This window comes from Myripristis murdjan, chromosome 24 (genome assembly GCF_902150065.1).
Source record: "Myripristis murdjan chromosome 24, fMyrMur1.1, whole genome shotgun sequence".
NCBI lineage: Eukaryota > Metazoa > Chordata > Actinopteri > Holocentriformes > Holocentridae > Myripristis > Myripristis murdjan.
The window spans coordinates 10882181-10905825 of record NC_044003.1 but is presented as its reverse complement, the minus strand read 5'-3'; the positions used below and the strand labels follow the sequence as shown (position 1 = coordinate 10905825).

Sequence of the window (23645 nt, the reverse complement as noted above, 5' to 3'; positions counted from 1 at the left end):
CTAAAAAAAAAAAAAAAAGAATAAAGGCTAAATATATACAATAAAGACTATAAAGACTAAAAACTCAAAATATGCAATAAGGGCTAACCTAAGGAAAGGAGATACGAGATGTGAAAATATACATATGGAATGAATATGACAATATACAGATGGAACTGAAGTATATACATGATTGTATAGATTGTATAGATAAGGAGAGTTAGTATGAAACCAGGAGACTAAGAACCAAGTGGCAGAACCTGACGCCCGGGACTGGGACTCAGGAACTAACCGCCTTGATTCAGCCTCTTAAGGAATCCACTTCCCCTCCAGCCTGAAAAACAGTGTGAGTGTATATTAACTTAGGCTGTAATATACAGATAATAAATAATAAATAAACAGTTAAGGTGCTGAGGATGGATAATAAATACACACACACATTTTCAACTGTAATGATGCAGTCATTTTTTCCATGAGATACACCTGTCTCAACCTCTGCTTCCATTAGGAGCCGAAACAGGTGAATTCAGCAGCCATGGGTTTCATAACCCTATCAGTCCACTCTCATTGCCTGCCGACAGAGGGCGCTGTTTGAAATGGACAGCGCTCATCCAGCTCACGGCGTTATTCTCTTGAAAGCGCTCGTTGTTCTGTATGTAACCAGAGCATCTTTTCTGCCAGAGCTTCAGCGTCAAAGTTGATGTTTTGCGGGGTCTGCAGAGTCATTTCAAAACCGCTGTTTCAGTCTCTGCGACAAAATTTGCTGTTGCGGAATTCGCGAAAACTGACCTGCAGAATGGCTTTTCCGTATCCACAGGCTTACCGGGACGAATCGGTTGTGAGTAACGGCAGCTAGCTAACTAGCCTAGCGTGCTAATAAGCCGGGATGCTTAATCATCATGCTTTTTCATTCATTGGGGTGAACGCCTGCTTTGTTAGCATGCTAGTTAGCCTAGCTAGCCTTAGGGTCTGTCAACCTGCATCGCCTCTGTGGACAAAATTCACGGGAGCTTTCCCCAGCTAGACGTAAACATCCCCCCGTCACCCCTTCCAGCTTGATAACATCTGCTTTGTGCTTTATTTGACGTCGCTAGTTAACCTGGACGCACCATACTGTTATCACTAGTCCAGTGTGTTTTGAAGATGCCACACCTCATTTCCACTTGCACCTGCAATATTAGCTTTAATGTTTTCTGCTCCTCAGGTGGATGACTATCATGGTCATAAGATACCGGATCCGTACAGCTGGCTGGAGGATCCTGACAGTGAGAAGACACAGGTAAATGCATGCTCACCATCTGGCACTGACCTGCTGATTTAGGACGCATTGTAGTGATTTAAAACGTCCATAGATGTGTTGGACCCTATTAAAGCGGCCCTGCTGCTTAAAATACACTCACAGGAGCCTAACTTAGCTTGCTGGCTGTGTAACTGTGCTCCCAGCTGATGATCTGGCACAACTTCAGCCAAAGCAAGCTTGGCCTACATTAAATAGTCAGGAATACTTGGGAGAGAATGACCGCACCACTTGTAGAAAAAGGAGGAAGAAGAAGTGTATTTATTAAAACCCATTCATTTGAGCATGTGTCATTCATCAGAGTCATGCAAAGTAATACTAAAACCAGCTGAAATGCAAAGTGTGGGTCCGCTTCTTAAAATATACTTGCATCAGTGTTGTTTTCTGGCTGCGTCACCCTGTTTGTCAGCTGCTTCTCATAAATTGTAAGTGTGTTACATTAAGGAATTGCAGCCCGTCACTGCAGTCAGCTTGATGTTGAGCTAACGTGAGATGAGAAATCTGTTTTTGTGTGACTCTGTTGCCTCCTTGTTCCTCCAGGCTTTTGTCAACGCTCAGAACCAGTTGACGCTGCCGTTCCTGGAGCGCTGCGAGGTGCGAGATCTGTTCAAGGAGAGGATGACTGAGCTTTATGATTACCCCAAGTACAGCTGTCCCTTCAAGAGGGGGAGCAGGTGAGCCTGGTGGAGTGGCAAAACAGCCATGATGTTGACCTTTATGCTTTCTTCTCCATTGACTATTCAAGCAGAGTTAAGAGTTAACCGGGTTAAGTTTGTGTTTCTTATTCATTTATTTTTTGGCTGGACTTTGCTGCTCTCTCCCTAATTGACTAACAATATTACCTGAGCATTCTGTAGTCCAGTTACCATAAACAGTCACTAGGTGTCACTGTTGTTCAAAAACCCCAGGGTCCAGTTTTCTCAAGGTTCCCGCTGGTCTGTAATGACTTTCTGGAATATCATGGAATTTTTAGAGGTGTATTCCACACAGGGTATTTTTCCAAATTCTCTGGGAAAGTCAGTGTAAAGCTGGGAATTTTACAAGACAGTCCCTTCCCAGGAATATTCCAGAATGAACCTCGCATCTTGTTTCACACATTTGTTCCATTACATAGTGGTTTTCAGCTGTTTTTCGCCACAGCAAGCCAAACTTTAGTGGAAACCAGACTGTTTACATCTTTGAAACCCTTCTGAGTTGAAAAACATCATTAGCAAATCAGAAAGGGACAAGGAATAGCTTGTGGAAGCGCTCCAGCTTAGTCATGGAAAAACTATCAAATATTACAACAGGATCGCGGTGGGGCAGCCTTGGTTTTCTTTGATGCACCCAGCAGGCCGAGTGTCCATCTGAGCCAAGTCTGAGTCCTTAACTTTCTTCCTTCGCCCCCTAACGAGTTCTTTCCCTCTGTTTTCAGGTACTTTCACTTCTACAACACAGGCCTCCAGAACCAGAGCGTGATGTACGTGCAGGAGAGCCTGGATGCAGAGCCGACAGTCTTCTTGGACCCAAACACCTTCTCTGACGATGGGACGGTTGCCCTGCGAGGTATTAAACAGAAGCTGTTGTCAGTGCAAATTAGGCGTGCCAAACTCTTTTTCTAGCACTGCATTCCATTATTTATTTTACTTATTATTTTATATTTTAAAATTTGTGGTCAGAGCCCGACCAAGTGTGTATGAGCTTGCAGATATTATCAGCTGATATTGGTTCATCACAGATATATTGGTGCTAGCATGTAGTCTGATATGCAAAAATAGACAGAACATATTGCAGTCAAGCATTTGAGATAATTTCAAGTCTTATAAAAGTCTTAGGATTGTATAGTATGTCCAGCTCACACCATTGTTTACAATATATGTATAGTAGTGAGTTGGCAGAGCAGTGTATCACCGTGTTAATTGTGTTAAGTTGATTGTTGCACCATAAAATATTGCAACTATTTGATTACTAAATTCTAGGGAATCCTTGCTGCAAATATGTAATATTGCATGAGAGCTCACATATATGTGGATATGTGGACTGGCTACATCTCTCTTGAGTACAACAAATTCCTAGAAACCTTGATTAATATGATTATAAGCTACTCAGTTTTATTCTTTGCATCCACATACATTGATAGTGTTTCTGTTCCACTGATTCCCCCAAGGTTATGCGTTCTCTGAGGATGGGGAGTACCTGGCGTACGGCACCAGTGCCAGTGGCTCTGACTGGGTGGAGATCCGCTTCCTGCGGGTCGAAGGGGCCATACCTCTGGAGGACCGCCTGGAGCGAGTCAAGTTTAGCTGCATGTCCTGGACCCATGACGGGAAGGGCCTTTTTTATAACTCGTACCCTGACCAGGAGGGAAAGAGTGATGGTGAGCCCCCACTGGCCAAGCATAGACTACAGTGTTTAAATTATCTTAACACACAGAGGCCTTGATTTTGCAGTCTTCGCAGGTTTTTCCCATCTGCATCTGTTTCTGTCTAATGATGGATGTGTTGTTTTGTCTTCCTCTGCTCTAGTACGCCTTTGATGAATTAATATTGTTTGCACAACCTACACCCACCAGCTCCACATCTCTTTCCCTGCACTCAAACTGACAGGTTCATCTTAAGTCACCACAAGGGGGCAGCAATGAAACTACAATCTAAAAATAATTTCTCATCCCTCTCAGGCACTGAGACCTCCACCAACTTGCACCAGAAGCTGTACTTCCATGTTTTGGGGACACCTCAGTCCCAGGACTGCCTGTGCGCTGAGTTCCCTGAACACCCCAAGTGGATGAGTGGAGCCGAGGTACATTTGACAGGGCTTTGAAATGATATCATTAAATCTATTGTTTTATCAGTGCATATTCCTAAAAATACATTTTAAAAATTAGAGCTGCCATATTTTAAAATGAGCCCATGTGTAAATTTATATTCAAAGTAGGACAAGCATTTCCAATCATTCTCAAATTATGCGTTTAAATTTATTTCCTGTACTTTTAAATGTTCACCTGAGGAAGTACATGTCCTCCGTGGAGAAAAGAAACATTGCTGTATAATTTAAGTATAATTATTTGATACCTTAGTAATCCTTGTGGAGAGGTTTAATTTTTACTTGTCATGCTCAGCCAAGCAAAGCCAATTTGAGCTGAGGCTTTCCCCGAATACTTGAACAAAGCAGAGGCTTACCAACATGGAGGCTCAAACCTGGCTCTTCCTGTTGAAGGGTGATCTCACTGCTTTATGCTGGCCCGATGACCACAAATAATCCCATGTAAAGTGTTATATAAGGTTATACGGTTAAGTGTAAAGACATAAATGTATGCTGATTGTGTGTTGCAGGTATCAGATGATGGGCGTTACGTTCTGCTGTCCATCAGGGAAGGCTGTGATCCAGTGAACAGACTGTGGTATTGTGACCTGCAGACCACTCCTCAGGGTATCACAGGTATGCAGTGCTCATATATCTGTTGTACCTGTTCTGTGCTTGTTGTATTGGCCTGCTATTGTATCTGTTCTGTGTTTTTATTTATCATGTTTTCCTTCATTTGTCATTGCCCATTAAGTCCTTGGTGACTCCGATTCGAAAAGTGGTATCCAAAATTATATAGAAACTATTATCACTACCATGTAGGCCTGAGTCAGATATGTAAAACATATTTGCAGATACATTTTCTTTGTTTTAGCCTCCTTACATACCCGAGGGAAGAAATAAGTACCTTTGCTTAATGTAGCGACTACTGAGTGCCAAAAGTATTGAAAATCACAGAAAATACCTGAAATGTCAAATTAGTATCATCCTTTTTGATCTACCACTGAACTTTATAGTATAATAATTAATTGCTAAAATGCTGCATATTATTTGAAACTGCAGTTCAGCACAGTTTAAATTTCTCTCCGTTGAAGTTCTACCTGCAGTCTGACTGAAATATTGTGTGATACTGGAGGATTGTCTCAGTTTATACATAAACTGCGTGTTCAGCGTCTTTGTTATAAGATCTGAAATGCTCACTTATTTGTTGTCAGGGCTTTTGCCGTGGGTGAAACTGATTGACAACTTTGACGCTGAGTATGAATACGTAACCAACGAGGACACGGTGTTCACATTCAAGACCAACCTAGATGCCCCGCGTTACCGCCTCATCAACATCGACTTCGCCTCCCCGGATCAGAGCAACTGGAAGGAGCTCATCCCTCAACATGACAAGGACGTTATTGGTGAGCTGCTGCACTGCTCACTCTGGCTGTATTAACAAAATAGGAGAGATTAGGTGAGAAATTGTCTTTGGCCTTACCCTAAGATGCAAATCAGATGGCAGGGCATAAGACATTATCTATATCACACTGGAATTCATAAAAAAAGCTGGAGCAGAGTGTATATCATGCCACTCTGGTTTCACTTTACTTTTGTGGCTGTTTTTGCCACTACATGGTGCATTGTTCCCCTTCCACATTTTGACAGCTGCTTTGTGACAAGATTATACCCTTTGTTCCTCTTTACCTTCCTTTCCCTCTTCCCTTAATTTTTGTTTCCATCTTGACTTCATTCCCTTTTGTATTTCTGTCCCCTTCCTTTTGTCTTTCTCTGGCTGCAGTGTTCGCCACCTGTACGTACTCCAGCTACCTGTTTGTGTGTTTCCTCCATGATGTGAAGAATGTGTTGAAAATGTACCGTCTGAGCTCGGGGGAGGAGTTGAGGACCTTCCACCTGGACGTTGGCTCCATTGTGGGTTTTACGGGCCGAAAGAGGGATTCAGAGATTTTCTACTACTTCACCTCCTTCCTCTCCCCAGGTACTGGATCACTCAGCTGCTTAGTCAGATCCGGGTGCGCCACCTTTGAGCTTTTGGGGCATGTTGATTTTTGTTTTGTTTTGTTTTGTTGAAATGCTCCAGTGTTACTGTTTTCCAGACTGGATGGTCAGAGTTACAATCCAGGACAATCTAAAAAAAAACCTGGAAAAAGGACTTCATCAATCACCAGCTCTTGAAACACTTGGAAAAATACTGTCATAAAACTATATGGAAAAGCTTGGAAATGTGACATCAGAGTCCTGTTATACATGTGACATGTTTTCCTCAATTATTTTTCACCACTATCAGCGTACTACATATGGAAATCTGATCAAATTCTCAAAAGGAGCTAAGATATTAAGCTCTGAAAAATGTCTAAAATTTTCAAATACAAAACATAGAAACTCTGAAAATGTCACAGTTTTCTGATATTGAAGCTTGTGGGCTTCAGTAAATGTAATTAAATGTAGTATGCTTAAATTGTAGTATTGCATGTGTACGTTTTCTCATTCAGTGAAGCTTAATGCCCAGCTGTTACAGTATGTACATTCCATATGGTTTGTCCCGGCTTCTTAAGAGACTGGCTCAGACTCTCTTCACACCAGTGTCCTTATTGGTCCTCGCTCTGCTTCTGCACAGCAGCCAGGTTTTTTTTGTGTGTGTTCTCTGTCCTGTGTGGGGAAAATCCATTTCCTGTACACTGTCAAAATGATACACACATGGTAGAACGCATAGATGATGATTTTCCCTGTTTTCCCATTCAGCCATCATTTATCACTGCGACCTGACCAAGGACCCCCTGCAGCCCCATGTCTTTAGAGAGGTCACTGTCAAAGGCTTCAACCCCGCCGACTACCAGACCACCCAGGTAACTAGAATGACTGGTGTGATTCATAAGGGTATTTTCACACTTTCATAATGGGAAATTATTGTTGTCCTGAGTTTTTCGTCCTTGATTACTATAGGTTATACAGTAGCTGTTTGAAAGATTCAAGGGCCTTCTTTTTTTTTTTTTTTTTTTTACAGCTGGTTTCACATGAGTACCCGACCCTGACCTGGCCTTTAAAGTATTGACCCAGTGTATTAAAGTGGTTTAATCAAGTTGTTTGCCAGAAGAAAAATCAGCTGAGTTGTGTAGCGGACTAGAACAAATCCTTCTCAGTGTGGTGGTGTGTGACTTGTGGCTCTTCAAAAGGGCAAAAATCATTTTCTTAGACATTAGGCTCTCATGCACCTTGTTACGATGAAATTCCACGTTCCTGTCACATATAAGAAACTTGATGATGCAGAGCTCTGAAAGTCCAGTATCCCACAATCAGAGTTGTGTTTGTCCTCTTCCACGTTGTGACAGTTAATTAACACGGTGAAATGAGCTCTAGCGGCTTCTCTTTTCATCTGACTGAGACTTGAGGACAAATGAAAGAAATCCAAAGTATAAAAATAAGTTTATTGTGTTTTGAAGAATACAAAACAGCCAAGGCCTCATTAGCATGGGGTAATTTTTGATATTGTTGATAAAGTTTTGTGACACTTCAAAGCCAGGTGGGAAGTTTTTCGATTCACATGCACAAGCCAATAATAATGATCATTCTGTAGCAGAGCAATACACAGGTTTTTCTTCACATGCCCTCCTCCACAGATGTGATGATGAGATAAAGCGAGTGAAATGTCTCCTCTGAATTGCAGTGTCCTTACATGCACCATATTGACGTTTAAAGCATTGTGTTGAGGCTCCTTTTGCACAGTTATCTTCCCTCCACAGATGACAGTTGATTAAATTACTAAGGCTCATGATTCATCCATTCAGATATGCTTCACAAGGTAAAGATTAATGTGCAATTCATCTAAGCTCTGCCAGCCTCTAATGTGTGTGTCTTGCTCATGGAGGTAGAATAAAACAAATGTGTTATTATGAATGCGGATGTGTAACATCATCTAGTTAACATGAATGTTATGTTAATATTAAAATTCTTGTGGATTCACCAAATAATTTGGATATGGCACTCTGGAACTAATTGCTGACTGACCAACACAGTGACATATAGGCGCCTGTTTCCAAGCCTCTTAAGCTAATGTGTGTCTGTTTGTTGATGTCATTTTTTTTTCCCCTTTTTATGACTTGTTATTGAAATGGTCATGCCGGCTTTCACTAGGAATGAATTAGTTTGTTTTTTTAACCCCCAACTTAACACAGACCTAGCTGTAAGAACATAATGTGCAAAACAAACAATCACAGGCTGTTAATGAGGTTCAGTAAAGGCTGTGTAAGTTGCCATGGCAACCTGCACAAATGCAGCTCACAAGAGATGAATGCAAAACGAGAGATGTAAAAGTTTTCAAGGTTTTCAAGTACAGAAAACAAAGAGGTCACAGAAGGACACAAGAGGACACAGAAAGCGATTCCAGCAAGGAACAAATGTGCTGGCCTTGATGAGAACAGTCCTTTATGAAAACGGTCAGAACTGCTCAAATGGCGGAGAAAGTCTTCATGAAGAGACGTACCTCTTCAGTGCAGACATTAATCGGCTGCTGTGTCTCGTCCTCTGTCCTTAAAACCACTTTCAGAAGCATTAAGCTTTATGTGACAGCTTGGGCAGTTACTTGTGCCTGCAGGTGCACAGTTTTATATCCTGTCAACATCTGAACATTTAATGTATCACTTAAGTATTAGACAAAGATTTTAAACCTGTCATTCTAATCTTGGAATATCAAGCATCATATTTTGGACAACTTGCAACTGTGGATTGTATTTTTTTTTATTATTATTATTATTTGTTCTCTTTTCTATACATCTCTGATGGTAAGACGGCAGGCTCGCATATGTTTACTCATTATTTCCACACTGAGGAACCACTTGTGTATCTGATGTTGAGCCCTCATCAGAGAACAGAGGCATGGAGCTGTGAAGGCTTTTTCATGCATATTTTAAGCACTTGGAACATATTTAATGATGGTGTCTAATTTTTGGATGCCAAGTCATCGAGGAGGCGAGGACGGGATGACAGAAGATGAAATGTGTTTTGGCCAGTTGGCAGGCACAGGGTTTCTAGTTGAAGGATGGTCTCCCTGTTCTCTGTGCCTCCCTGCTGCCCATGCTGAATCATTGACCCGATTGTATCAAAATATCTGAAGGACAGTTTTTTTTTTCTCTGCAGGTTTTTGGAGCTCACATCTCCCATTCATTTCTAATTAGGGATCACCATCTTCCTGCCCTTTTCTGACCCTTCTCCAGTCCCTTATGTGTTCCTGATCACAGCCCTGGTCTGTCTTTGTCCCTCTGCCTCCCAGATCTTCTACCCCAGCAAGGACGGCACCCAGATCCCCATGTTCATTGTCCACAAGAAGGGCATCAAGATGGACGGCTCCCACCCGGCCTTCCTCTATGGCTACGGAGGCTTCAACATCTCCATCACCCCCAGCTACAGCGTCTCCCGGCTCATCTTCGTCAGACACCTGGGGGGAGTCCTGGCCGTCGCCAACATCCGAGGAGGAGGGGAGTACGGCGAGACCTGGCACAAAGGTGAGGCGGGATGCACACACACTGATAAACAAAACATTTTTCAAGCTAACCACATGGCTCAGCTGTCCTAGTGGCATGCAGCTCCCTTATTTAGAACAGGCAAGCCACGTAAAAGAATAAACAAGGATGCACAAGTGATGCCAGTGCAATCAGAGAATTTCTTGGATCCGCTTAATAAGCCTTGGCAGTATTCTTGGATTCAGAAACTATCCCTCTGTCCAGATTTACTGGCTGCCAGTAGCCGACAGAACAAACTCACGCCAACTGTTTAGTCTTGCTGCTTGTTAGTTCTCTAACCTCAAGCCAAATGTTGCTGCTGCTAGCTGGTAGGTATTATCAAGGTTTGTTTGTAGTTCAGCTTTTCAGTGAACCCACTCACTCTCAGCATTCATTCTTAATTCCTCATGAGTAAAGAAAAGAAGAGGACCTGAGTATCTAAACAGCAGGCCTAAAGGTTTCAAACAAATAAACTAATGGAAAAGAAAGTGGGAGCCCACTATTCACAGTGGCACAGGAATAAAAGCTCGTTTTATGGTGTTTAAATAACATGCTTAACCAGAATTCATCGCCATCAAAAATAAAACAGCACCCAACCCTTTTTGTCATGCTTCTCTGTGTTTTCTTTCCTCTAGCTGGCATGTTGGCAAACAAGCAGAACTGCTTCACAGACTTCCAGTGTGCGGCTGAATATCTCATCAAGGAGGGGTACACCTCTTCCTCCAAACTCACCATCAATGGAGGCTCTAACGGTGGCCTGCTTGTAGGTATGTACTGTGCAGGTTTATTCATCCATGTTGTTTTCTTTTCTTTCCTCTTTTCATGTAATGAACTGGAGCTTTGGTACTGTATGTCTGCTGGCTAAGAAGCATCTAACAAAACACAGACCACGAACCAGGGGGCTCCATCCCAAATTGAAAATCAAATTATCTTACACTGTTAACTGGTGTAATTGTTCTACATCATCAACATAAATAAATGCATTATGCAAACTGGCTTAATGATTATTTTATTTATCAGAAATCTGAGGCTGTACAGTTTCTTCAGTCAAGTGAATGATCCCTTCCAACTTGTACTGTTCCAGTGACAAATAAAATCCACCCTGGCATATTAACCCCTTTATTACCATTATTCACATGCAATTAGATGGCAGTTATGATTATTCCAAAAGGCACCCGAAAACAGCATAATTTACTCGCTGGATTGACTTGGAATTTATTTGCACCACAACATCTCTGTTATTTTATTTATCTATTTTATATCAGTGTTAACCTGAAACCACCCCATGTTTGTATATTGTCTAATACTTCTTGCACGTTTGTCCTTTGCAATTAGGAACTGGGCAACAAATAGACCAGTACAGTAGTTGAAACTGGAATTATCTTTTTTGCTTGTCTGTTTTGATTTTTTTTTTTTTTTTTTTTCCCCTCTGAATGAGCATTTTGACCACACATTTGGCACAAAATGAGAATTTGTACCTTGGAACATCTCTGTTCAGATCTCAAATCAAAAAGTTTTTATTTTATTATGTATGTGTGTATGCATTTATTTCTTTAGTCATTTATTTAAAAATGATTCAAATGGAATCTTGAATATTGTTGGTTTTCATTATCCAGTAGTACTGTTGTGTCAACATCTGACGTGTGTGTGTGTGTGTGTGTGTGTGTGTGTGTGTGTGTTTCTCTCAGCGGCGTGTGTGAATCAGCGGCCCGAGCTGTTTGGCTGTGCTGTCGCTCAGGTGGGCGTCATGGACATGCTGAAGTTCCACAAGTTCACCATCGGCCACGCCTGGACCACAGACTTCGGCTGTTCAGAAATCAAGGATCAGTTTGATTGGCTCATTAAGTAGGTTCTCACCCACCAGAATGTCTGTGTGTGGTGTGTCTACATGGTTCATATCTATCCCTGTTTGACCTGCGTATTGGTTCTCTTTCAAACATTTGTTTCAGCATCTCACTATGGGAAATGACCTCTGTGCTGGCCACCAAAAGTTATTGTCCACTATGCTAATCCTGACTGGCAGGCAGATGTGATGTCTGCTCCTACTATAAAAGCCCAGTGTAACATCCACCCTTCAGTCTAAAATCTGTCCCAAGACCTGCCGACACAGGCTGGCACACAGGTGTGGATTCCATGTTGGGAGCAACCAACCCCCCCAGCAAAGAAACCTACTGAAAGCCCCCAGGGAGTCACCTTCCTGATGGGAGCTAGCTGGAGCGAGCGGCTTGATGTCATTGGGCTTTTATAATAAAAGGATGTCCCTCCTTTTGGAAGCAGACGTCACGCCTGCCTTCCACCCAGGGCTGGCGTAGTGGAAAAAAGCTTCTAAGCAACAGTGCGGGGGGTGTGTCCCATAGTTTGAAACTTCACTTGTGTTATCAGAGAACGCGGTTATTTCCTTAACTTGAAGTTCTAGTACAAGTTACAGATCTAAAATGAGTCCTACAGGGATATACTGATTAGCACTAATTAGATATTAGCAGGACTTCCTTTAAGTTCCTTCAGCAGCCGTGGTCCACACCGCTTGGAAAATGTCTGGGCAACTTGGCCTTATTGACCAACCCGCCCAAAAGAATAACATAAGTGCAATTACAGCACAAAAGGCCATATATCATTGTAAAAATAAGACCGGTCCCTAAACGGCGGTGGAACAGTAGAACTGAGGCTGTAATCGGCCCAGGGGTGAACCTTGGTCTCGCAACCTAAATTACCCCCACAGCTGCCGTGTCTGCAGGAAACATTCTTTTTGAACAATACTTGTTTGTATTTTGGGGAAAATTGTGCTGAACTATAACACACAGACAGGTGACATATTAAAGGGAAAACCAACATAAAGTGTCATAGTAACCACCACACGCTGCCAGAACAGCTTTAGTGCTCCTTGGCATAGATTCTCCATCTTTCTGGAGCTCTACTGGAGGGATGGAGTACTTTTCTTTAAAGGATTACTGTTTAGACAAAGAGATATTATAATGGGGTTGCAGTGCATAAAGCCTTTGTTACAAAGACAAATGCACATTTGAGAATTCGGTGGTGCAAAAACATGTGTCCTGTTCATTTTCCCTAGACTTGTGCTAATATCTGCTTTTTCTGATTCACCACCACTCCTTCCCTTACCCAGATACTCCCCCCTCCATAACATCCGTGTCCCAGAGGGCGACAAGGTCCAGTACCCTTCGGTGCTCCTGCTGACGGGCGATCACGACGACCGGGTGGTGCCCCTGCACTCCCTCAAATACATCGCCACCCTGCAGTACATCGTGGGCCGCTGCCTCAAGCAGAGGAACCCACTGTTCATCCATGTGGACACCAAGTCGGGCCACGGCGCCGGCAAGCCCACCAGCAAGGTCATCCAGGAGGTGGCGGACACCTACGCCTTCATCGCCCGTTGCCTCAACATCTCCTGGGTCAAATAACCTGCAACCCCCGGCCCCCAGCCCCCCACGCCACATCGTACCTCTCGTTCCCTTTCTGTCGTTCACTTCTTTCGAATTTAACTTCTAAGGGCCGTTCACTCTCACTTTTTATTCAAACGATGTTATCACACTACACCTTCTTTTATAACTTTTCACAAACACCATGTACAGGACCTTCCATGGTCTTTTTACAGTTTTCTGGGAGTTTTTGTTTTTCCTTTCTCTTTTCCTTCACATATCTATGGGGTCCCTCTGTATTTGTCACACAGGAGTTAGCCCACATTTCCCCAGCCACTACCACAAGCCCTCCTCTTCCTCCCCCCCCCTGTGTTTACTCTCTGCTCCCCTCTCTGCGTGGGCCTGGTAGGACACAGACTCTCAAGTTCTCTGCGGCTGCACTTGAACACAACTACAAGCCAACATGCAGCACCTCTAGCAAACCATACCCTCTCCTGTACTCATGTGTGCAGTCCTATTGAAATAAAGACTACAGTATCAGTGGGATGTGTTGAAAGGGAGGGGGCTACCCAGACAGCTACTGTAATCAGCAAATCAGCCATTATTGTCATGAGGTCAGAGCGTCAAAAGGTCATTGTAAGAGATCATATAGCAGAGCCTAAGCCTCCGACATGCGCTTCAACACGCAGACTATTTATTTTTCATTGGAGCGCGTCTTGGAGGCAGTCGGATACGCAATGATTGCAGCATGTTGAACTTCAGATAGACAGTATTGTGCAAATGACACTATAGATTGACAGTTTTGTTACAGTGTATGCGTGTGTGTTGCGTGTATGTGTGTGAGTGTGTAAATGTCAATCCCCACATATCCTTCAGACTGATGTTGATTTCTACCTCTTGACATGTGCTGATTGTTTGCCTTTTAAAGGGAACAAAACAATAATGCCACAACTTCAATAAACAACTTTTTAAGCAGCGATGCATCCCGCTCATTCTTTTTCGTCAGGGAAATTTTTTGGAGAATTTTAGCAAAGCAGACAATTGTACATTTAAAGAATATTAGGTAACTATAGTCCTTAATTGACAAAAATATGTAAGGCAGAAGAGTTTATCTTTTGTTTTAGGATATTGTAGTTTTTATACAACATACTACATCGTATGTTGGTATGGGACATTTCATTTTTAATTAGTAAAGTTTCAACAAAGTGTCAAAAATAAAAGGAGATGCAAAATAAAGCTGGGATACATTTGATGGGAGGAGTTTTGCCTAATAAATTATTAATTACATTACTGATGCATGTTTTACTCTGCTAAAGTAATAAAGAGCAATCACCCACATTTTTAAAAATATATACATTTATTTTGCAAAAGCAGTTGAACACGTGACAAGTTACACACAGATTGGAGAGGAAAGCGCCTGTGGGAGGGGCACTGAAGGCGAACACTTCTCGGTGCAGGACACTGTGAAAATGTGTGTATGTGTGCGTGCGGCTGTTCCGCCACCAGGGGGCGCGCTCTCTGCAGGAATGAGCAGCACGTGCAGCAGCAGGAGGACATGAGGGTGGTCTGTCAGAGGCCCCATGTGGACTCTCCAGCTTTCATGTTTTGTGTTACAAGACTTTTCGCCAGTGTCAGTTTTCCTCATTTGTCCGAGTCCAAACGGCAGCGTTTCCCAAACAGAGTCAGAGAATTTAAGGAGTTCCACTTTCAAATGAAATATCCACAGTTTGGGAAGGAAAAAAAAGACTCCGAAAATCATTGCTGGCATGGAAATTAAATTCACTGAGGAATGTGGCTGTTTGCAAAAGATACTGCTCAAAACATGAACCTCCCGCCAAAAAAAAAAGTTTCTTGTCTTTATTGTTGTTATTATTCACACAGGCACATGAAGCTCCAGAGCTTATTTTTTATTTTCCAAATGGATTGTATAGCCTAATACTTTGAAATAAAAAAAATTAAATCTTGAAAAGCAAATTCCACCCTGGTTGCCCTGGCATTTGGGCTGTTTTTTGTTTTGTTTTATTAATGTCTAACGTTTCCAGTTTAACGTTCACACTGCATTTTGCAGTTAACATTGCAAAACAGGATTTTGCTCAAGTGGTTTGAACCCTCTTGTCACTTCAGTTCCTTCATCATTCACATTTTCATTCAAAATTCTTCCTGTTCATTAAAAAGTTTTGGAGCAAAGCTACACCGACATTAACATCTTTTTTTCACTTGAAGCCTGTAGAAAAAAAGTAGAAGCAGTAAATCTGGTTTCTGACACCAAACAACACTGGACAAGCAGAGCATGAGCGCAGAGAGGTGGAGATAAATTTCAGAAATTGCAGACATTACATTGGCCAACTAAAAACATGCATTTACAGAACAAAACTACTTATGCCCTGTGTTTAAAATCAGTGTTTACAGAAATGTCTTTTTCCATGGAGTTTTGAAAAGAAAAGGCATTATGGATTTTGAACAAAAAGTATTAGTATTGTTACTACTTTGAAACAAAATTTATTTCCTTTGTATTTATATCGAATGGACAAAAATAATAATTTACACATCTTGGACTGGATGAGCTACAACTTCACATTAAACTGTTGAACAGAAATGGCTGAATTACTTCACAGTTCCACTAAAAATGAAACCACAAGAATGGTAGAAATTATGTCAATGAAGCTACCACTAAAAACTGCAAGTATGACATTTTATGATGAAATAAAATTATTTATTTTCATGCACATCAATAGAAATTGGATACACATTAATGTTTGTTTGCATTTTTTAAAAAGACAGTCAAACACTACAGATACAGAAAATTTTTCTTCGCTCCATGTTTGATTTCACAAGCACAAACACAAAAGATGGAACTGAAAAACTTCACAAAACTGAAATCACAAGCTTTCATATTCCAGCGCGTCCTCACTTGATTCTTAAATAACTCAAAATCAAAGTAAATCTATTTATGAACTTTTTTTTTTAATGAAACAAACTTGTGATTTAGTGGTTTACAAAGCAAGTGAATGCTATACATGCATGTATAAAAACTTGTAACTTCACAAAAAAAACTTTTTAAAATGCAAACCTAGATCTAAGATTGTTTATTGTAGCACTTCAGCCTCCATGTGGGAAACATCGATAAAATGAAACTGAAAAAGACCACAAAACTGAGAAATGAAACTCCAGAAAAAAAAGAAAGTCCAGAAAATGTAAGAATCATGATATCCCCTTCTCAATTTACAAATTATGGAAAATCAAATCAGATCTTTTTGTCTGGTGTTTCAAACCAAACAAACTTGTCCCAGAGCGCTTTACACAACAAGAGTTTATCTGCTCACATGCACAATAACTTAGTCATAATTTCCCAACTTTAATCTTTGGCTATGAATTTATTCTCTCTGAATAAAAGTCTGCTGCCAGTCAAAACTTATTCCTGGTGATGTTTTAAATGGACTTATTCACATGTGCCTGGGTTTGATAATAAATATCTCTGTAGTGTCTCAAAATGTCTATTTGAAACAATAAAGCAAGTTCAACTTAGACCACTCAACAGATTTTACTCTTTTAAAATGCTACAGGCCTATGAACTTCAAACATTTTAGTCTCCTATCAACTATCATCTGTAAGCATCTGCTAATTTTGAAAAACAAAAATGGGTTTGGATTCACATTAAGCCCACCTAAAAATAAATCATCAGCCAAAATGCACCAAACTAACAGGTAAGAGTCAAAATTCCTATTCCTACAAACTGTGTAAAATGTGATTACAAAACATGCCATGTTCTTATTAGGAGGGCTTGGGCACGCGTGGGATTGTCTATTAAATTAATTTGGTGGAACAAAAAATAGTGCATTTGATAAAGACTGGTACATCATCACAGACTTTATTTAATTTAGGCCTATAATGTCCCCATATAGAAGAAAAATTCTGCATGTATGCTAAGGCAGTGGTCTTCAAAGTGAGGTCCAGGGACTCCCAGGAGTCCCTGAGGGGCTTCCTGTGGGTCCTGATCAAAATGTGGAATAATTTAATTTCACTTAACCCACTAGAAATTGTGATTTTTCTTTTTTTTTTTTTTTTCTTTTTTTCCGCAAGAGTAGTTATTTTAATATTACTTTGTAGTGTCATCACATTGTATCTATTAGTCAGTGTTCAAGTATGAGAGCAAATTTCATTTTCATACTTGGCACAAACCTTAATATTGTTTTATATTGGTGACTCTATGCAGCAAAATGACTACAAACAGGGCTCTGCAACTTGATAAATGTTTGAAAACCTTTGGGTTAAGGTAATTTGGTCATTCAAATGCTCTTTCTGCAAAACCTCCTCCAACACACACTCTCTCTCCCACACACACACACACATCTGTTGGTTACACCTAGACAAGCTATAATGTTTACACTGACTCATTTCCCAGCGCGGAGAGGAAGATGCCCCCTCAGAAAACATGTGTTGTTGTTGTTGAGCAGGTTTTCCTCCAGGCCAACAGGCTGGCAGTGCCCACAACCAACCACGAGGTGGCGCTTCGGAGCCCCGGCGCCCTGTGCTGCAGCAGAGGGACTGTCCTTCTCAATCACAGCAGAGACGGATGGCTCTGTAATGTCTGAAGAATTTTCCTCACACACCCATGACTTCAGAGAGCCAAACCTTTTCGTGAGCAAGCCCTTCGTCACTTTCCCCGCATTTTAAAAATAACACCAACCCAAACCGGCTTCCGTTTTAAACCCTCACCCAACGACTCGAGGGCGGAAATGGCACATTGCATGGAGCCTGTATAAAGTTTAGCCCCGTAAAATATTCGTTATCAAAACATGTCCAAATCTATCTCGTAAAACTTACAGGGCCGGTCCTCACTTGTGATTGGCTGAGTTCAGTTTGAAAGCCGGCGGAAAACACCCAATGAGCGCGCACCTGTGACCGCATAACAGTTAATTTAAATACGCCAACCGGAAACCGATACTCACACTGAGCCACCGCGTTGTTAAGCGGCTGTGGAGGGACTATATTTCTTGGCGGAAGAATAACTTAAACAGCAGTTATCATGATTTTATAATTATTATCATTAGAAATAAATTGTTATCGAACATTTGCCTTCTTCTTCTGTCTACAGCTCCTAGTTTTAAGCATTATCTGTGTTTAACATGTCTTATATTCCTCACAGCCCAGCATTAACAAGTTTGTTCAAACAGGCTGCAGCAACAATCAGGTTTGCTTTTAGACTTCCAGAGGTGACGTTTACACTCCTAACAAGGATAGGTTTTCAACAGCAACAAATAATGCAGCTTAGGTTGACTTGCCACTACATTTTTTTAATAGTCTACAACTATCTGTGCACCTACCTGAGGCTACTGCTGCTCACTAAAAATGGTTCACAGCATTTCTGTGATGTGTGAGCAGTGCTGGTTGGGGATTGGAGCTAATCTCTCAGGGTTTGGAGGAGAAACACTTTGGTTCAGGTGAGGCAAAGGTTTAGGGCATAGCTGGAAGCTTTGATGGTTTAGATCAGCTTCATTCTTGATGTGCTTTTCTTTGCTGAAAGAAAAAAAAATATATGTGTGTGGGGGTGTGTATGTGTATATAAATGTATATTTTTATGCTGGAGTTGATTACAAATCATTAAACAATCCAACCACCTCACCCAGCCACCATCTAAAGCACTTTGTGATTTCATATTGCATAAAAGATTTTTGTGGTCCACGTTTCTTGTTTGATTTAAATCTAAGATATGAGATTTGGTTGTTTTGCCACATTATTGTATAGGTTCAAAAGTTAATATGGTGAGAGTGTATTATTATCTCAATAAGCACTAATGGGAGAATAGCTATAATATGTGCTGAAACTTTACAAAATGGACTTTAAAGCCATGTATGGGCTGAAATGGTGTGGTTTGGCATCATCATCCAAATAAAATTAAAAAAGAAATCATTTGTGTAGTAAACACAAATATCTTCTTTTTATCATTTAATTTGCTTTTATGATGTTATCTGTATTAACTATTTCATATTTGGTTTTCTCTGCTGTCAAAGGAATACATGGTGATATGAATCAGTGACTTTATTAATGTTTTAAAGATAATCTGCCTCCTAAATATGAAGATATGGATCCTCACATCTGGGATTTGGAACATTTGGATTAAATGAGCATTGTGCAGCTGCCTCCTTCTAAGAAAATCAACACAAACATGATAACTAAATAATTAACTAAATAGTTAAAATATAAACTGAGAGGGAATGCACTGTTGAAATCCACAATAACAAGAGAAAAGTGAGTAAACCAGAGAAATGTGCAGTTGCTTCCTGGGTGTTTGTTCTTCATGAATTTATCTGAAACAAAACAAAAGGGGGGCAGAATCACAGTGACACATTCAGGTGACCATTTTTATTTTTACTTTATTTTTTTCTATAGCCTAGTTTAGATTTCATACAATTTTTTTGACCTTATTGACTTGGTGTAGGCTACTTTGTATGGTTCTGAGACAAAATTTCCACATTTATTTTATGAAATTAATTGTAAAATAATTTTCTGGCACTTGGTAGGCTACATTTCAGATCAGTTTTTGTCACTTGTACATGGGAAGTGTGCATGCTTTTCAGATGTACACTTTCAGTATTGCAATTTTTATTATCAGTCTAAAGTTTTTTGTAACGTTTATTAATTATGAACATTGTGTTTACTTAATCAGAGCACCCTTGTTATGTAGCCTAGATGTTTGTTTGTTTGTTATTTACACAATCTGGATACAGTTTCTACAACAACAAACGTCACGACACTTAATCTGCACCAAGCTGTCCACATTTCATCCTGATTTCTTTGTTGTAAGGGCTGTAAATTGAATCCTCCGTGTTCAGCTTTGGCTGGCTGCCTCAAACCTCCTGCAAGAGGAGGGAGAGTTTGGCTGTGAAGAACCCCGGAGGGTCTCTGGGAACCTTTTCTTCTCTCAGTGTGCTGAATAGAAACGGGTTTCAGAATTTGCAGGTGAATGTCTCCAGTGAAACGATGGGCGGCGCTATTTAAGTCAGTGTCCCCCCTGATGCTGCTTTTTACAGCTGCCTGGTCTGGGGCCAGCTCCGCTCTGCCGCTCAATGCGGAGAAAATGCAAAATGAATCTATAGCAGATCCCGGATCAGTGACCAGGGTGTTGGGTTGCTGCGAGGAAGATAATTTGAAGGTGCAGGCTTATTATCTGATTGCTATGTCTACAGTGAAGCCAGATGACTTGAGTGCATACACTTGCACGAAAAAAAAAAAAGAATTAATCACCATCCTGAATGGCGCAATAATGCGCCTAAAGTTGAAGCACAAGATGGGTGGGGGATGTGAAGTATGGATCTCTATCAGCAAGAGAGGGAGAGGTGGGGGAAGGAAGGGAGCATGATGGAGGAGGCCACAGAGGATGCCACATGGTTTGAAGAGCCCCTTGTAAACCAAAAGCTCTGAGACATTCACAAATTTTGAGGGAATCTCACTCTGAAGCCGCTTTTCTTTGGATATTGGATACTTTGGAAATTTGAGCTGATGATTTGTAACTAAAATTGTCCGAGGTGCAGCTTTTAGGCCAGCCTCCTTATAAAATGAATGCCTTTTAGACAAAAAAGTCACAGGCCAGCATGGTCTGTATCAACTTAAAATAGCCATCATAGATGCAGTTAAATCAATTATTTTTTTTATCAAAAACATCCACAATCTGTGGGCTATTTTGGAGATTATCCTCCCAGCTCTCTGTCACAGGTTCTCGGCAATCTGTTGGCTCATTGTAACAAAAATAAAAACAAATCTGCCTGCCCTGCACGCTGCTGCGCTTATGTTACAGTGTCACTATAAAATATTCATCCATGGAAAATCTCATTGAATCCAGTCGGTCAGCTGGCTGCACATACCCGCTTAAAGTCAGTCTAAACATGCATGTCAGACCAGCGCGTCGCTAGACTCGGGATTCAGTAAAGACTAAACCTACTTTTTCCTACATTTGCTCCTGTCAGAGAGACACCGGGGGGAAAGCTTGCTTCGCCTGTGCCATCTCAACCATCCACGGGGAAAACCTAATGAAGATGTCCTCTCCCTTGCGCACAGGTGAGTGACGATCGCACTCTGCAGGTAGCTATAAATCCCAGATGGACAGAGACATTTTCTTTTTTTTTTACTCAGCCAAAGTGTCGCCAATAAAACGTGGAGTCAGGCGGCATTTGTGTGTGAAAACGCTCATCTGACTCCGCTCATTATTGGTTTATTACTAGACCTGCTCCAACTCACTGACCTGATGTAACCGGCATTTAACACCGCAGATGATGGGATGTATGACAAAATGATGGATCATAGAGCCCAAGCCCGCATTAAACACATACAGTGAAGTTATGACGTTTAACACGCGCGCATCTGCCTTTACGAAAAAGAAGCCTATAATAAAATTTATAAGGGCACTAGGCCATACACATGCAGCAAAACAATTCCATGTGAGAATATATTGTAGTGATGGGAGATTTAAAAAGCATAAAGCATCACATGGTCACTAGAAACTCGCTATTGGCAACTTAAATAATATTATAGGAATATTACCGTGATTTTTTCCTTAAGGATATCCATCGACTATTGGGTATGGTAGGATGTCAGATTCGCAGATTCATGTGATCCCCACATGGTTGAAAACGTGAAAAGGTGAATAAACCTAAGAGAAAAGAGATGGAGTGATACTGACCTGTCGTGGCCCAGCAAGAAAAAAATATCTAATGAACTGGAGGGATGGCAAAACACATTTCGTCCCATTACGCGCAGTTGTTGGCGCACCGGGGACAGAGACGCTTCTCCAGCCTCCCCCCTCTCTGACGTCACCGATATTTCATTCAAATTATTTTCACCCTGTTTACTCATGTTTGGGAGGCGGTTTTTGTCGGGGCATACAAAAGTTTAAGGCTCAGAGATTTTTTAAGAAAGGTTTTGTGGCCGCAAAGTTCTGTTTTTCGTCAAAACTTTGGAGGAAAAGTGAAAAGGAAATAGGAAAAGGCTAGATGGTGAAGATCCAGGCTGATTCATCTGCCTTGAAAATGTGTCGGACTGAAAGTCTCAAATAAATGACATTTGAAAGTATCTTATCTGATTTTGTAGTAATGATTGAATTAGGCTGAATTGAAATATAACGAAAAAAAACGAGGGAAGTTCCATGCAACCTCCTTGGGTTTCTTGTGTGGTTCAGTGAGCCACATGCTACACAATACGCTTTTGTGTGGCTTTTACAACACATTTTTCGTTGATTTTAAATGTTTATGAACGAAATCTGTCATATGAGAGGAGGAAAAAGTTGCAAACAGGAAAAAAACTTAGATTAAATGCAGAAACAATTTCCCCCTCCCATTTCTAAGTGAAGCTGAGATCTGCAAGAATTTGAGTAAAACTAAAGGATAATCACACACATTTGGAATTTGAAATGAATAAATGAATGAAGTAAACAGACACCTTTTGGATGTAAAACGTTTCAGAGGTCCAGAGTGTTCATATCTCCAGAAAAACAGCTCTGGGAGAGGGTGACCTGCCTTCCCAGCAGTGTTTACACTTCCTTGTAGAGGATATAAAAAGTGAGGGATTGGTGGCTGGAATGCATGCACTAAACGACAAAAAACAACCCCCCTTTCCAAAAAAGAAAGGAGAAAAGGGAGAGACGAACTCAATGAACCCTTTGAACTGCATTGACAGCAATGCAGGGTAAAGGCAAATTTCCTCTGGGAGCCTACATGGTGAGGAGTGGGGGTTGGGTGGGGTTAGCTGGGGTGAGGGAGTCCAAAGTCTGCTCAGAAAGTTGCCATTCAAATAGCTCAGGAATCTCAATGTGCTCATGAGGCAAAATGCACATAACTATCCATTTTTGTCATACTATCATTGTGTAGATAATTGTCCAAGCAGCAAACTAACTTCATTTTACACCGCTGCAGTGATTTTCCTTAAACTCCTTAACAGGGAGCTTAGTACACTATTTTTTTTTTTAAACAATTGATTGCAGTACAAAAACAAAATTGAATGATAGGTTTTATTGTCAAGGATGTGATACATATGTCAGTGAAAAGCTGGGTGATCCCTAACTTCCATTTGTTGATCATTATAAGGCTAATAACAACCATATAAACATAAACCAGCCACATTTTCAGTAAAGCATTAATTGGGGATTTTTCTTTTTAATCACTTTATCCTCATACAGTTTACACAAGTTTAACAACTGGCTACTTACTATGATGTATCCCCTTAATTTCCCAGCCTAAATATTCATGTCAGCTTAAAAAGGTAGTTCAGCTATATTCCACAAATGAAAAATGTGTGGAAACTGAGTAAATGTGGATTGATTTCTTTGCCAAGAGGTAAAAGCAATACAAAAGAAAATTATTTTCAAGAATCCAATCCAGAAATATGGTAGTAAATAAGACCTGACCTCCTGTTGGTGATTAGCCTACTATAAATCAAACCACCACCAGTGAAAAAAAAAGAAGATGCATTTCCAGAAAAGCATTAATTTAGGACACCCCTCCCCCTTGAAAGACCCATATCCTCTTATAATTACTACCATCAGCTTGATGCTACTTGCCATGATGCACAGCCTGAATTTCTCTGCATTAATGCCAGACTAGAAATGCGAGTAAACTATGTGTAGGTGGATTTACCTTTCACTAAATCTATCTTTTAGCTGCTTGCTGTGACTAACAGGCCTTCACAAGCCAACCCTATCCAAATTATTCTCTGTCATATGCTCGC

The 23645-nt window shown here is 40.9% G+C and overlaps 1 protein-coding gene across 2 annotated transcripts; it reads left to right on the top strand.

Moving 5' to 3' along the window:
• Positions 1 to 629: 629 nt before the first annotated feature.
• Positions 630 to 13904, top strand: prep (prolyl endopeptidase). Of its 2 annotated transcripts, none has more exons than XM_030047564.1 (14): positions 630 to 814; positions 1184 to 1258; positions 1817 to 1950; positions 2691 to 2821; positions 3423 to 3632; positions 3933 to 4054; positions 4588 to 4693; positions 5272 to 5463; positions 5841 to 6038; positions 6803 to 6906; positions 9327 to 9558; positions 10191 to 10322; positions 11244 to 11400; positions 12677 to 13904. In XM_030047564.1, exons 1-14 carry the CDS (start codon positions 680 to 682, stop codon positions 12969 to 12971), a joined length of 2223 nt encoding a protein of 740 aa, XP_029903424.1. In that variant the 5' UTR covers positions 630 to 679; the 3' UTR covers positions 12972 to 13904. The 2 variants fall into 2 exon arrangements, with proteins under 2 accessions (XP_029903424.1, XP_029903423.1); XM_030047563.1 differs by having other exon boundaries at positions 630 to 817.
• Positions 13905 to 23645: the final 9741 nt, after the last annotated feature.

Excerpts from the sequence above, each read along its gene's own strand:
- prep (XM_030047563.1), top strand. The coding sequence starts at position 680 with ATGTTTTGCGGGGTCTGCAGAGTCATTTCAAAACCGCTGTTTCAGTCT. Across the intron at positions 1,951-2,690 it reads CCCTTCAAGAGGGGGAGCAG|GTACTTTCACTTCTACAACA; the intron begins GTGAGCCTGGTG and ends CTCTGTTTTCAG. Across the intron at positions 6,907-9,326 it reads CCGACTACCAGACCACCCAG|ATCTTCTACCCCAGCAAGGA; the intron begins GTAACTAGAATG and ends TCTGCCTCCCAG.